The sequence below is a fragment of the Larus michahellis genome, chromosome 4 (genome assembly GCF_964199755.1).
Source record: "Larus michahellis chromosome 4, bLarMic1.1, whole genome shotgun sequence".
NCBI classification, from domain to species: Eukaryota; Metazoa; Chordata; class Aves; order Charadriiformes; family Laridae; genus Larus; species Larus michahellis.
Genome location: NC_133899.1, coordinates 31,723,748 through 31,739,669, shown reverse-complemented (window position 1 = coordinate 31,739,669; position 15,922 = coordinate 31,723,748). Strand labels below are relative to the sequence as shown.

Genomic DNA, 15,922 nt, shown 5'->3' with positions numbered 1-15,922 from the left:
TTCATGCCCAACGGAACAGGAGGTGCCCTTCTCAGGAAGTACATTGTCTTCAGCCTTTTTCAAGCAACCATTTCAAAAAGCTGTAAGGACACATTAGTCTCCTACAGACTACTATGAAAGACGAAAGCAACCACTGCATCCCCTCAGCAGACACGTAGTGAAATGGAAAGTTACTTCACATGTGAAGATGCCAGCTTGCTTCATAATGGCAGTGCTGGGTTAGGCGCTGCCAAGACCTCTGCTATACAACTAAAAGTTTGCCAAGTCAAATGACTTACCTGGAAAGTAGCACAAACCGCTGTGACAGATGACAGAAAGCAGGACCTTTCCAGTGACTTTGTATCTAAGGCAGTTTCCTCTCCCCCTCCTCCACCCTCACAAAGCAAACAAGTGGTAACATTATACTGCCACAAGCTTCCCTCCGAGACAACCCTGCTGCACCCAGGAGGAAAAAAGCACAGGAGTTGTTCAGGAATCGATCTGAAAGCCTCTCTTAGAGTTTGTACTTTGAGGTGAATACTGGGGAAACACTTGCCCTGGAAGACTTGTTCTTGAGATGGTTCTTCACAGGTCTGCTCTGAGAACCTTCGTCTTGCTTTCAATGGGTGCAAGGAAGAATACAGGATGCTAGGACACGGAGGGAAGAATGACAACCACTTGAAAACCTTCAAGTTGTTCACTGGAACCCCCTCTTTCCAGGTTTTGGGGTTTTTTATGTTTGTTTGTTGTTTTGTTTGGGTTCGTTGGGTTTTTTTGTTCTTTTTTTTGTTGGTGTTTTGTTTTGCCTTTTTTTTTTTTTAAATACCCACTTGAAAGTTTAAGTGAGAACACAGGACCTGCATTTAACTTTCAGCCTTACTCATCCCTATTAAAGGAAAGCAAAACCTGACTTTGGAACTAATTAATCAGCTTATAAACAGACTCTGGCAATTACTTTGATTAATCTTTCTTACAGTAGCAACAGAAGACACATGTAACCGGATCCAGAGATCAGCTCAGTGTCCAGGATATGTTAGGGAGTTCAGCTTTCCACAGATACTCTCTTCACCCCTCCAGCATGCAGATATTGTTTGTCTCTCCTCTGGAAGAGTTGCCATATTCCCTTTCTTATTCTCTTACATACGATTTTTTACTGAGCTGTCCCAGTTTGGCAGTTCAGTAATTCTTGCAGAAATACAAGAGAAGCATCTTTGCATCTTGACAGATTCACAAGGCAAAATCTTCAGTATTAATGAATTCTCCCTAGAAATCTAATACACAAGCCTAAATTACAGAACGGCAAAGCAACAGGTCTCTATCATGGAATCAGTAAACAGACTACAGAAACATTTAACCAAGGCAAGCATTTAGCTAGTCTTCTGCCAAATTACAGGCCAAGAAAGCCTTCCTAAGTTCACATGACAAGCTTTCTAAGTTTCAGATGCAATACAACTTAACAGCACCTCTCCTGCAGCCTATATTAAAGGGAAGTTGACCTTCTATTAGCAGTTTCTCATGAGAGCTAAACTGTAATCTGACACTTATATAGACTCCTGTAGTTCATGGAAACTGTTAAATTAAGGAGATGGCCCACTGTGCCCCCATGAGACATTATATATCCTGTTGTCCTGAAATTCAGGAAAAAAAAGTGACATCAATGCAAGTAAACAGATTTGTTAGAGCATGTTAAAAAACTAGAAGATGTAAGAAAGACTTAACACAAGCCTAGAGTGACTGTCCCCTTACCAAGTGTATTTTTTTAAAAATGGATTTTAAAGCTACAGATTTGCAAGAGGATTCTGCACATTCTAAAGCATAAACATAGCAAATTAGAAGACCATTATTTATTAAGTAGCTTATTAAAAAAATAATTCAGCACTTAAGTGCATACATATCTGTTTTGCAGGATAGGCTCTTCATGTTCACCCCCTTCTATACCACCTCATAAGCTGATCTGCCATCTAGAACTAGGGCATGAATATTCCATTATTCACAGTACTAGCTGCCCCTAGGCAAATTATTCCCAAGCTGGAAACTATTTAAAGCAATTAACTTCTGTAGTGCTTTTTGAACAAAGCATTCAAGAGGATGCTTCCAATCTGTTGCTATGCAAGATATCTAAACTTATTCAAGATTAGGGCTTACTCTGCTCAGCACACAAGATCTTATTTTGAATATCATGTCCAGCTTTTGGAACTGCCATTCAAGAAGGCTGTGGACCAACTGAAGGGCTACAGCAATATGAATTACTAGAGATCTAAAGAAAACATACCTATTAGAAAAGGTTGAAGGAGCTGGTAAACAACAAGAGAAAAGAAGCTTAATTCTAACAGAGGGAGGGCTCAAGAACAAACTATAACTCATCATTACTTTGTCTATTATTGGAAACAGAGTATGTTAGGAAAATCTCTAAGTTAGGAAAGTCTGTCATGAAAATGCAAGTGGCACTGATCACAATCTTCAAGGAAAAGGACCATAAACCTCTAACATAGCCTTAACATCAATTGAGCTTTGCCAACTTTTTATGTTCGATGCATCTTTGTAAGGATGGTCAGTGAAGCCGCAGAGAATGGAACCTACAATTAGATATTGATGATCATTTGGGACATAAACCTTTGCTAACTTAGTGTCCAAACACTCATCTTCCTCTATATTGATCCCAGCCAAGATTACCTAGTCCAATAGTCCATCATTAACCGCAATGAAATTTGAAGTTCACTTAGCACTTGTAGCCAAAAGCATTGATTGTTTTAAGACAGGTTTGTAAACCACTACTAAAGAGCAGGTTCACGCTGGAGTCCTACTTTAGCAACAATATGGCAACCAGCGCCTTCATAGGATTTTGAAGTACTTATACAATAATCTTGCCTTTCTTTCAAATCAATAGCCCTGCTCTGATACTGAGCGCTAGCATTTACACACCGGAAATGGAAGGTAACTTTCAGTACTTGAGGAGAAGGAACCATACCATAATTTAGAACACCTTAAAAAACATCAAACACGGTTTCTTTATGGGGAGCAAGAATGCTTATTTGTTTACCTGATCATGAAAAGTATTGCACAATGTGGTTATGGGGAAACCGAGGAGAATTCAAAGTGTAATTCTACAGCACAGACGTTTTTCCTTCTTTTTTTTTAAAAAAAGGGCCTATCGTGTTTTTTAAATATTTAAAGCTAATTATTAGAAGTCATGTATTGCAACCTTCACTTACTATTGTCCATTCTTTTTCCTATCAGTAATACCTTCTCACCGTTTCTAACCCAGTATTCACTGCCTGGATTTGTACATGCCCTTTACTTAGATAGCAGGCTTACATTCAGACTGATTTGGACAGACGGCTAGTTGCAGCAGTATACCATTTCGCCCCCTCCCCAGTCTGCATACACACCGCACAGAGTGAGTGAAAACTGCATTTTTTACATAAATACTCACCAGCTTTTGTATCATTATCCCAATCCCATGCTTCTAGTATTAATGTGAACGATCTCTGAAAAGAAACAACACACCAGTTAGATAGTAATAGAAAACAGTTACATGCCAGGCACAAACAGTGATTTGGAATAAGCAGATATTGTTGCTACAAGAAAGCCAACTGAAAGCAGTTAAAAATTTCACTTCTCTGCTGTCATGTGAAAGCCCTTGAAGGCATCTTCTCAAAAGCATAAAATATAGCAGCATTAAAAATTGTGGGGCAAAGCATGCTAACAGCAAAACAAACACCCACACACACACACTCACCCACCAAAGACTGAAGTATTATTATTCTACTCCTACTACATTTAATTCTCAGCTTTGCTTAGCCACAGAAATCCTTTTCAGAAGTAGCCCTAGAAGGTTTCAAGGAAGTCAGGGGTTCTGAACACTGGGAAACAGCTAGAATATTTAGGACTTAAGCAACTGAAGACAGAAAAAAAGAAAAAAAAAAAAAGAAAAAGGTCTATAACACAGATCTGTTTGCCATTTTCTAGAAAAACGTATCTAAAGGAGAAACACAAAAATCCACCCTGTATCTAATCTATCAAGAATGTAGACTTCTTTCTCGTGAAAGGGGAAGTGTGAAAAATGGACCTGCAAAAGATGCAGCAGAAACATAATTGTTAAAGGAAGCACACTTCCCCTGAGGAAAGAGTAAAAGCATGATTTCAGACAGTTTTAAAATGATTTGGAAAAAACATGAAAGCTTTACTTCACTGAAGCAAGCCTTCAGGCATTTTTCTTAGTTTTATGACCAAACCTGTAGAATGGATGGTGATATTCAAATATTAAACTTATTTAGGAATAAGTTACCTTATGCATAGACGTAATGTTTGCCTGTTCTGAGTTTAACAAGCATAGCTGTCAAACCCTTCAGCTTTGATACTTTCCAACCTGTCCAAGTTAACATTGAGATTCTCACATACATTTAAAACCAAGGAAAAAACCTCCAAGAAGAGAAAGAATTATTGCACCACTATCCTAAACCTCATGTATGCATCTTTGTGCTTAGAAGCAAGCCACACCAAAACCTGAAGCTCATTAAATACAGCAGAGCCAAGCCTTAATATGCACAAAATTCACAGGCTAACAATCCATGAATTCACATGGACCTAGGGACGTACAGCCAAGAAATTAATAGCGCCATTTTAGGTAGAGGATTATGTATGAATTCAGCTATCTTTCATAGGGTGTTTCAGACTATTTTACCGTTACATCATGAGATGTATGTTTTTGCCTTGAGATACTTTTTAAGAGCTTTGTATGTCCCTCACCTCTCTACCAAGGAGGGTTGATCATAACACTGGTCTCCCCATTTTAGAGCAGCAGCAGAAGCAACAAGAAGAAAGATGGATGTGCTGGAACGTGTCCAGAGAAGGGCCACGAGGATGATCAGAGGGCTGGAGCACCTCTCCTATGAGGACAGACGGAGAGAGTTGGGGTTGTTCCGTCTGGAGAAAAGAAGGCTCCGAGGAGACCTTATAGTGGCCTACCAGTATTTTAAGGGGGCCTACAAGAAAGCTGGTGAGGGACTTTTTAGGATGTTGGGTAGTGGTAGGACTAGAGGGAATGGATTAAACCTAGAGATGGGTCGATTCAGATTGGATGTTAGGAAGAAGTTCTCCACCATGAGGGTGGTGAGACACTGGAACAGGTTGCCCAGAGAGGTGGTGGAAGCCCCATCCCTGGAAGTTTTTAAGGCCAGGCTGGATGGGTCTCTGAGCAACCTGATCTAGTGGGAGTTGTCCCTGCCCATGGCAGGGGGGTTGGAACCAGATGATCTTTAAGGTCCCTTCCAACCCTAACAATTCTATGATTCTATGATCAGTGCAGCACCCTAAGCAGAAGGGCACTTTCCTCAGTTCCTTCACGACTACAGCAAGGGATCAGAGTAACTGAGTGTGTATTTCTCTACCTATGCCTAAACCACTATGCCTTTAAAAAAAAAAAGGCTTTCTTCTGTAGTTTCAGACAAATGCTAGGGAAGACAATTTTCTGTCACTGAAACAGATAAAGGTTTAGTGGTAAATAGATTACACTCAAGGAAGGAGAGAAAAAGGAAGCTCAGGAGTAACTAAAGTGGACACAGGCATACTTGGGCTTGAACTGCCTTTGGAAAAGGACAACTGGTAGACATCAGTTGAGAAAGCAAAGGCCTCTGCTTCTGAGGTATGACAACACAGCACAACTCAAAACTCCACAAATTCTTTGAAAACACGTTAGTGGAGGATTTCAGTAGCTTCGCTCTCCAACTCCCTGCTCTCCTTGCTCCCCTCCAATTTCAGCATTTAGGGAAGGCAGGATAGGATCCTAATGTATTCTGAAAACACTACCTGCCACCCCTCTCCTAAACCACTACCTGAAAAATAAATGCAGAGTGAATATTATCAGAAAATAAGTACCAAAGCACCACCCTAACATTACCTTCTGGCAATTGCAAGTCTCCTTATTTTGTGTCAAAATTAAGTGTAAACCTAGGCAGAATTACATAAATTGGTGCATGACCCAGAACTCTGTTATCAACCTCTCCTGCTTTTAACAACTGGTCTTCTAGCATATCCCTTAGTTTTCCTGTGTTCCATTGATTTGTATTAGAAGTACAAAATAGCGGTCAAGTGCTTCCAGATGTCCACTTACTCATCTTATGTAAGTGCTGATATTTCCTACTGCACACTGGCTGTTGCATCTGACCGCCCACACGGGCTAAGGCAGAAGAAAATTTTAAGCTGGACTTGCTCTCTTAGGGAACAGATCGGTGAACTATGTCTCCCTGCCATTCCACCTGAAAGCAGATTTGGGTCTTTGCCTAGTATGCTAGTGAATTTTTGTGAGTAAAGAGAGGTCTGTGCAATGCACTGTGCTGGAAGGTGTGAATGGGGATAAAGAGGTATTCTACCCATTTTAAGATGCTTAAAATAAGGAGTCCCATAACTCCGGTAGCAAATCTGACCATCTAAGCTGGCATAGATTCTGGGGTTCAACGTGTTCCTCTACTACCTTACAGAAACTTAATAGTATATTGCAAGCAACTACGACTTTGGTGCACAGGTCTTCCAAGACGTGGAACAACTGGATTTCTGGCCAAATAACTGACCTCTGCAGCCCGCACAGCTCGTGCTGCCTCCTGGTGGCTGGCAGGGCAAGAACGTGGCTCTGCAAACGCCAGGTTGCATAGGCCTGGTCTAAAGCATTTGCCTTTATCTTCCCCTTCCACTGGTGAACATCAAGAAATCTAAGCCCATCTACAAAAAGCTTAAAGAACATATACAACAAAGACAAGATACAGACTATTAAATCCTTTTACTTACTGATGTCCCATAGCCTCAGTTTCCCCGTGTCTACTTCTGAGCTAACAGGCAAGCTCTTGGCCATTTACACATGAGCAAGCATATGGAGTATAACACTTTAGGAAGGCTTTTAGTCACTCTTGTAGGAGATTAGGGAGCTTATTCAAATGTCAGTAAAACAGTATTGATAGATAAATGTATATTTACTGGAAAATCAGTTTCAGCTGGGACAGTTCTCGTTGTGCAACTTCCTGCTTTCTACTGACAGTTACACAGTCAGCCTCTGAAAACCCCTAACAGACATAGTAAGAACATAACCAGAAGAGAAACTGATTTTTGTGGCTATTCTACCTCTAAAGGAAGACAGCTAAGGTTATCAACTCAGCCTGTCATCTCTTCCTCACCTCCAGCTAGTCAATAACTTCAAACAGGAATTCCTCTCCATGGTGGCACTATGGATCATCATGTTACAATTACTACACCTCAAAACAGGAAATGGATCCTTAATCTACCGGTTCAATAAAACCCCTCTCTTCCTTTCCATCCCCCCCCCCACAAGTATTAAGTCTTGCACTAGATCTGCTTGAATTCTTTTGAATTTTGCACTTCACTTTAAACCAATGGCTGAAAAACTTACAAAGAAGCATCTGCGTCATCAAATATGTTCATGGTACGCTGCACTGACAGCTTTCCAGTTACTGCTCAACTATCAGAAACATTTGTTCAACTATCAGAAACATTTATTAGTGGAAACTTTAATATCCATAGACTCACCCATACTGTAACCCTGTCCAATAACCAAAATAAGAGCTATAGGCTGAATAACGCTAATGGATGTAAGTTCTGAAGAATACTTTTAGCTTACATAATGGATACACTCATTTTATAAAAAAGCTCTACTGTTCACTTGCATTAGTCCTGTCTATACTCTTTGACAGAAAGCCTAGCATAGACTACCTAGCACATCATCTGCTAGCACCAGCTGCAAGTAACTCCTCTGTAGCACAGACACTTACACACTAGACAAGATCTTTCTTAAATTACAGAACTTGCATTAATTTAGCTCTTGTCCAGAATCTAAGGTGTACCCATACTATGAATCTTTAAATCCCTCACATCATCCAGTGGTCTATTGGCTCTTTGACATAAAAGTAATAAGAACAGCCTAGCTTAAAAGCTATTTAAGGTAAGAAGTTCTCCACAGAGGCTACTGATTGATATCTATACAAGTATGTCCAAGTTCCTGCATAAATTTAACAGAAAACTCTCTTTTTCTAGCAAGTATCCTAAAAATGCCCAAAATCATGAGTATTTTATGCATAATAAACACACCACCACACACACTACTTTTCTAACTTGCACACAACTCTCGTTGTAGGCTGATATGACCAGCGCCTCACAAAAACAACATAGGTACATTCTGGTCTGTTCTTGTACATAAAAAGAAAAGCTTTGTGAAGTAGTATTTGCTGTTCAACTACTACTGACAAAATATTTAGAAAATATTTTAAAAGTGATCACAATGCAGATTGGAGAGGGAGGGGATAGGGGTGAACATACAGCACTGAAAACACACTTGATTCTACTGACTTTGGTGTCTAGGTTTACCCTCCAGAAAGAATTAAACACAAGACAGCATATTTGTGCTCATCAAATCAATTCTCAGAAGATGTTAAAGGCTACAAATCAGAAGAGGAGCATCAGCACACTTCTGCAGAAAAGTACAGCTTTATGAGAGAACAATTTGGTAGGAGTTAACTAAATAAATATACCAAGCAGTTTGGAAAGATACAAATTAAGCCTGTTTATCCTACTAATGCTGCTTCAGTCGTGTTTTTCTCAGGATTGGTGTTGACAAAAGCAACTTCAAAGCATTATTCCACTGTTTATACTAAACAAAACACTCCCTGTACTATCCCAGCTACCTAACTTTCTGGGGAGGGGGGAAACAAGACCTGCAATATTGGTTTGGCATGGTCTTTTCATGAACTGTTACTACTACCTTGATATTTCCAACTCAACATTCAAAAGTGGTCTTTTTTTTTTTTTTCCAAAACAGACATGTCAGACTTTTCATCCCAAGAAAGATGATCTGCTGACAGCACTTTCCATCAGGTATAGAACTTCTATTCTCCACCTCAAAGTCTGAAAAACGCAAAAAGTTAAGGTTCACATGAAATCAACAGTTGACATTATCTGTACCAATAACAAGCTATTGTGTGTTAAAATACTTTTATTCTAACAAAGAATTATCAATTTCATGTGAACAAGAGGACTGGAGTTTCTGCATGGAAAAACCTCAGAAGAAATCAGGAATCGGCTATGAATTAGAGAAAAGTGTGTCTCTTAAACAAATCCAGAGCCCACATTGTCTTCCTGTTACACTGTCACACAGCAAACACAAGGTCTCATCACCAGTCAGCACCATTTCCTTTCTAACATCAATCAAGGATTCACAACATTTGTATTTGAACATTTCAACTGTAAAAACAGGTCAAAAGCCAGCAGCACGTCACTATCTGTATTCCAGAAGTTACAAAACTTAGAGTAGTAGTAAGTCATCACCAGAAGTTACAAAAATTGGACAAGTAGTAAGTCATCACTGGTATTTATTGCAACCAAGTCCATTAAGTCATGGTCAACTCTCAGGTTTGGTTTCCTAAGAAACTTTTAGACAAGTCAGGCAAGCACGGGTCTGGGGCCTCCCCTCCTTTTTTTCTTTTTGACCACCTCTCCCCCTCCCCCAAGCAGCCTGCTTGCCATGGAAAAAGCTGACTTGAAGGCAAGCATATTCCATTTCCTTCCCCAACAGCCCTGCAGCTAGGCAAGTTCTTACAACTTCCTCATGAATAAGCCAGAAGTGCAAAGGGAGCCAGGAAGAAATGAAGAAAGATTCTGAGAAGTTCCAGGATGCATCTTCAACAGAGGTTTAAGGGCAGACAGATGGAACAAGCCTTCAGGTGGATCTTTTACAAGCAGACATTATAAAGATGTAATGGAGACCTTTACTGAAGGAAAAAGTGTTCCCCATGGTGGGGGGGGGGGGGGGGGGGGGAGAGGCGGGGAGGTGTGGTTAGGGAAGGGAGCTGTTTTTTGAAACTTGGAAGTATGCTTCAGCCACACTCACATGCAAGAACTCATCTTCTGAAAGCAAATGCCAGCCCACCACGCAAAATCATAAAGGTGCCCATCCCCTAAAACCCTAATTTCTCACTTCATGCAAAGTAAGCACCATTGGCCTAGCAAGGCCTAAACTAAAGCCTTTCCTTTAGAAAAGGGGGTGAAACAATCCCATTTTGTTAGGACTGCTGTGGAACACCAGGTTAGAGTACTGCAAACATCAGCAACAGATAACATAAAGCAGTTGTGCAAGTTGAAGGCTTCTATTTGAAAGCAATTACTGCAGTTATACTTCTCTTGGCCCAGTCACAAAGCAGCATGATGTTTACAAACTTTGGACCCTACTACTGTGTGAGGGGAACTCTTTATGAATTAGCCCCACCTGACACTCTTTAGGAAGTCTGTAAAATCAGGGGGAATAGGGGGTATTTTTTGCCACGGTTGCCAGCCAACAGGCTGATATGTCCACCCACATGAGTTTGAACACTTCATTCCACTCCTCCACCGAACTAAGCAAAGTCAAAACTGGAGGGGTGTGTACGTGTGTATGCATATGGGGGTGGCAGGGGGAAATCTAGATGTCTAGACTATTAAGACTCATTTATTGCAAAAGGAGCACAAATAAAAACAACAGGTGAATAAGTTAGAGTCAGTCTTGGCATTAATATATCAAATTTAACACCCAGGTAGAGTCTCACCTCCAGTTAAAAAAATTACCCAGCAACTGGGTGGAATAATCCTACCAACAACCAGGTGCATGCATCTAAAAGATAAAACAACTTCAAGAAGGAACTCAAAGGTGTACTACAACCTATCTGGCAGTGCCCAGGGCCTTGTGAAACTGGAGTATAGCGTGCTTCTCTCCAAGGTGATCCAACTACTAGATCATGACATATCTTACTAGATGATATATCTGTAGGAAAAGCTTCACTTGAAGGTTTGAAGATACTCTGAACCTGCTGCAATGGCAGAATGCAACAGGAGTTTCTTGATATAAGTATGTTTTCATATATCATGGGACAGCAAACATTTTAGCTTTGGAGTTCTAAAAATCATCTGAAGTCACGTAGTAGCTTTACCTAATGCCTGTAGAAACAATCACCCATTTTCAGGTAGCTCGCAAGAGGACAAAATGCCATGTCTCTGACTAGAGCTCCTCAAGGGATGACATCAATGCAGTCACCTTAGACCACATACAGAGCAAAGAGAAAGCTCCCTGGAGATCTATGCATGAAAAGCTAAACCATCAGAAAAAGATTCCACATTGTTCTGGTAGCTTAGCACCCTACAGAAACTCAAAACAATCTCAGCCGATTCAACCTTGTGACAAATGACAAGTCTTAGAGACACAGTATTTGTTCCCAATACCTGAGCGCTGGCCCTGACCTTTGATAGCACCCTCAGTCAGACAGCTGCTGCAGACAGAGCTACATCCTCCTTGAGTAAATAGGAAGAATGCACCTCACTAAGAGTTTTCAGTGCCAGAAGCAAGTCATTAGCTTCTTATTTAGAAAATCTGCGTAAGATCTGACCAGGCATTAGTCATGTCAGGACTTATCTGAAGAAAAGCTGATCTGCTAGGTACTCTCAGCTCACAGAACACTAAAGGTTCTAAAAGAGTCTATCCCTATTTTAAAACAGCGCCTTTCACCATTACATGCATAGAAGCAATGCTCGTCCTATAGAATGGAAGTAATTCCTAATTCTGCTTTTTATAGCTATCTGCTATTCATCCCCACCCTACTCCATCTCCCCTGCCCCGATTCCATCATATACACATCTCCACTGTACTCAGGGAGATCAAGTTGCAACTCTGAAGTTTAAGCTGTCAACTGTGGTCACTTAAATTTGAACAAACACCGCAGGACTGGCCTCCAAATAATTTATTTTCCTTATACTTGCAGAACTAAACAAAAAAAAAAAGCATCAGTGAAAACTGAGCTCCTCAGATACAAGGGCTCCTGTGAGAGCTTGCCTTTGCTGAGATTTTTCAGCAAGAAAAAAATACCAGTATTTAATACCAATCCAAGCTATCAGCTACCACACTTACCAGTTTTGTTGAAACACTTCTATTTTACTGCAAATGACTTCTGCCTATGCCACCTCTAGGCAACTCCTGTACTGGTTTATAAAACTAGTTTTGGTTTATAAACCTAATTGCTTTATAAAACTAATCAATAACATCAAGGGTGACATAGATGTAATTATTTTTTTTTTTTGCCAACCAGCTGAGCAAGCATAACGCTTATGAAAAAAAATAATCAATTAAATCTCAGGTGAACAATAACTAACTACAATTTTATTTTAGTGACTAGAATAATGGCATTCTAGGTGGTCTTTAAACCAGTTCTTAGACTAACATATCCACAGTTTAATCTTACCAATTATTTCTTTCTCTTTCCACAGTACCTTTGAGAATTCTTTGTACCAATTGTCATAATGGGAGTACAGTATTTCAAATCTTGTAATTTAAACTTCGAACCTTGATGAATGTAAACTAATTTTCAGAGATTCTCGTATAACCCTGAGTTAATGACACCTGTGCCTTTGTTCTTCTGTGCAAATTTTTTATTGATAAACTAGGTTTCACAAAATACGTCTTGTGACTTGTCAATTCTGTAAACAGCTACTCCTTCAATCCACCAAAGCCACCTTGTTTCTAGCAAAGTGAGTTGTCTTCACAAGCTCAACACAAGTTCTTTGATCAGATCACAGTACGAGATCTGCTTCCCGCTCTCATCCATGTCTTGACTACTTAATATTCAGAAGTCAGTTGGAAAGCACACCCTGGCTAGAAGGGGAGGCTAGAGAACAAAAGGAAAAGCAGGGAAAGAGACACTCAGTGTTATGCCACTGTGTGATTCTGTAACTGAAGATGAAGGAAGGCAGCATGGTTCTCCTGTTCCCCCTCTCCCAAGAGATGAGATGAATAGCATTGCTCAAGAGGGGGATGTTAGAAATCAAAGGTCCAGAGAAAAGCAACAAGGAGGAGCAAAGAACCAAATGATTTCCATCAGAGGAATGAAAGAATTAGTCAGAACTCACCCTGGAAGAGAGACAACTGGAGCATATGACAGGAGTCTGCAAAGCTAGAAGAGACCCTGGGAACGGCTAGGAATAGATCATCCATTTTCTTGTCCTCGACAAAAACTAAAGGGGATCAAATTAAGCTAACAGGAGACATGGTCAGAAGAAAAGAAACAAGACAAGAGGGCACTTCACGCAAAACCTGGCAAAACATTACATACGTTGCCAAAGGGCAGAGTGGTTTTAAGAGCTTTATGAGTCCAAGGGCAGACTGGCACAAATACTTAGTAGAGACCAATCACGACTAGGTTCAGGAAGTTACCAGGTTGAAAACAAAGCCTGGGAGAATGAAAATAAATTTTCTATATTCTTGCCCTTAGCCTTTCATGAACATTTGCTTATGTTCCCTGAATTCTGGTTTCAACCAATACAGGTGCTGTTCTGAAGCAAGCACTCCATGTTTTCAAATGGCTGACATTAAAGCAAAAGACTACCAAAAAAATAAAATCCACAACATTTACACTGTAGAATTTTACATGCCCATCTGAGCCATTAGTATCTATCCCGGGGTAATCAAACTCATGACCAAGGAATGACTGAGGAAAAAAGGGAAGCCAAGAGTAACAGAAACCAGTTCTAAATTAGATTTATTATTATACCTCAGAACTCCTCTTTGAAAGCCATGACAGAAGCAGCCATAATTCAATGCTAATCAAGATTTTCCTTTCTGCAATACTGAAGTGTCATATGAAATAAAAAAATTCAAAAAAATCACCAATCATGTATGCAAAACACACATAGCAAGCCACATACCTCTGGTAGTAGATGCAACAAATGCAATTCAGAAAAAAGACAAGCTGAGCTAGAGCTATTAACTGGGAGATCTTACTACTTGGAATAGAGGTTTAGAGGTCTATAGACTTCTGAGACTTCCCCTGAGGAAAAGGTAATCACTCTTTAAAGACTGTGTGGGTTAAGTCAAGAGACAAAGCAGAACATACTGTCACCCAAGGCAAGATAAGAGAAATGCACAAATACAGCAAGCATTTATAATTTATTAAGTAGCTGAAGATCGACAAGTATCAAGTGAAATACTAAGCTTACTGATTTTATAGCAATTTTTCACACAAAAATTTGTCCTCACATCTGTGATAAAAATCCTGGCTTAACTATTAGAAAAAATCAATATTTGCCTTGGGAAAGACTAAACTGAGGTTTACACAGAAAAGTAACTGAAATAATTAGGCAATTCACCTCCAAATTGTAGCTATTCTATTTACAGTAGTCGAAACCAATCCCCTACTGGCAGCTATACAACATCATAGATGAAGGCTGGTGCTATCTCTAGTTACTGCTATTCCACTAAGAAAGTGATTCTGCACTGTCTATATACATTGCTGAGCCAAGTATCACAGTTCCAGACAGACATGTTCTTCCACAGTAGCTGAAATGCCAGCAAGAAATATGCCTGCCCGCCCCCTCCCCCCTCCATTAAAAGCGCCAGACCTCTCAATCACTTAGGAACCAGTCTCTCTAACAAGGAATAAAACAGCTTTCAAAACATCACCTACATTTTCCAGGTGGAATTAGAGGAAGAATAGAATAGGAAGGGTGAAGATTAAGTTAGCATGACTGGTGCAGAAGCTGTGAAGGCAAGAGCATCTGTGACAGTCTGGAAACACCAACTAAAAAGAAAGAAGAAATGTCAGAACTTTAAAGCTGGAAGGGAAAAAATAAGAGAGTCACAGACTTACTGCAGAGGTTTCCCTAACTTGACTCAACCACTTCAAATGCAACATTGCTATCCGTAAAATGTATCTTCAAATCTTGTCATTAAACTCAAGATCCCAGACACAAGCTACTGGAATAAGATCCAGTCTCTTCAGAGCAAGCCAGATTAATTGCCTAGATTTATAAAAGATGTCCCCAGATAGTCTGCACGGCTACCATAAGTACTCCTGATAAAGGGAAACAGTAGATATGTCTGCCTATCCCTTTGGATCTCCCTCTATGTACCTGACAGTCACTGTAGGCTCAGCCCAGGGCTCAGGTAACACAGATTCAGAATTTGAGCCACAATCACAATCCTTAGTGAACCTCAGGAGAGACATTTCAGACCAAAAGGAACAGTTGTGGAGAAACAAGAATTAAGACATCACAGGCCTTCTGGAACCATACCTATAGAGGCAAACTATTTCCAGATAAGCTTTTTTTATTTGAACATTTGCACACTGTCCAGTAGGGAAAAAAATGTCTTGGAAACCATTTTGGTCAGTACGCACAGAAACCCATCTCCTTCTCATCCCTAACAAGTCATAGGAAATAACTTCCAGAAACTCAATACTTTTCAACAACTCAGTCAAACTGCTTTTCTTGCACATGAAAGCAGCCCCCGCCACGATACACATTCCAATCTGCAACAACGAGAATGGCAGATTTTGCCTGCATCTTGGAGGTGATCCTTAGATCTGCTGGGCAGAGGTTCTAGCACGCCACAAAAAGCTTTAGGCATGTGGAAAACAGACGTTGTAAAGGACAGCTTTTCCCAACTGCCAGCTCTTCCACAAATGCCCAAGCACTGTAATGCCCTGCTCACACATGACTGCTGTGGAAGAACAACTGACACTATAAAGAAGGATGATACACGCACAAAGTAAAATTCACATGAAAACAGAGTCTTAATAAACCATCCTGCTCATCACTTAGCTTTGTTTCAATAGCTGATCAGAGCTAATGATGAGCACAGAACACGAAAGACCTAATGCAGCCAGAAAATACCAGCGCTCAGAAGCAGCATTAGTCATCCTTCCTACTGCCACAGCTCTCCTCTGGTAGTTAATTTACCTAACACATCTATATACACTAAACCTTTATGCAATATGATTAAAACTAACCCATCTTTAAATATCCTTTGATATAGGTGTTAACGTATCTGTTCCAATGAGGTTTTCTGGAAAGAAAATTGGGGTATAAAATGGCATCAGCAAGCTTTCCTTCTATACCTTGGGAGAAATTAGATCATAGAAAAGCCAGC

At 40.2% G+C, this 15,922-nt stretch overlaps 1 protein-coding gene across 1 annotated transcript in view; it reads right to left on the bottom strand.

Moving 5' to 3' along the window:
- Positions 1–15,922, bottom strand: part of JAG2 (jagged canonical Notch ligand 2) — a 70,321-nt gene that overhangs the window by 39,121 nt on the left and 15,278 nt on the right. Inside the window, exon 3 of the mRNA XM_074583793.1 lies at positions 3,413–3,467. Coding sequence (XP_074439894.1) covers positions 3,413–3,467 — 55 coding nt within the window. The remainder of the gene's footprint in view (positions 1–3,412; positions 3,468–15,922) is intronic.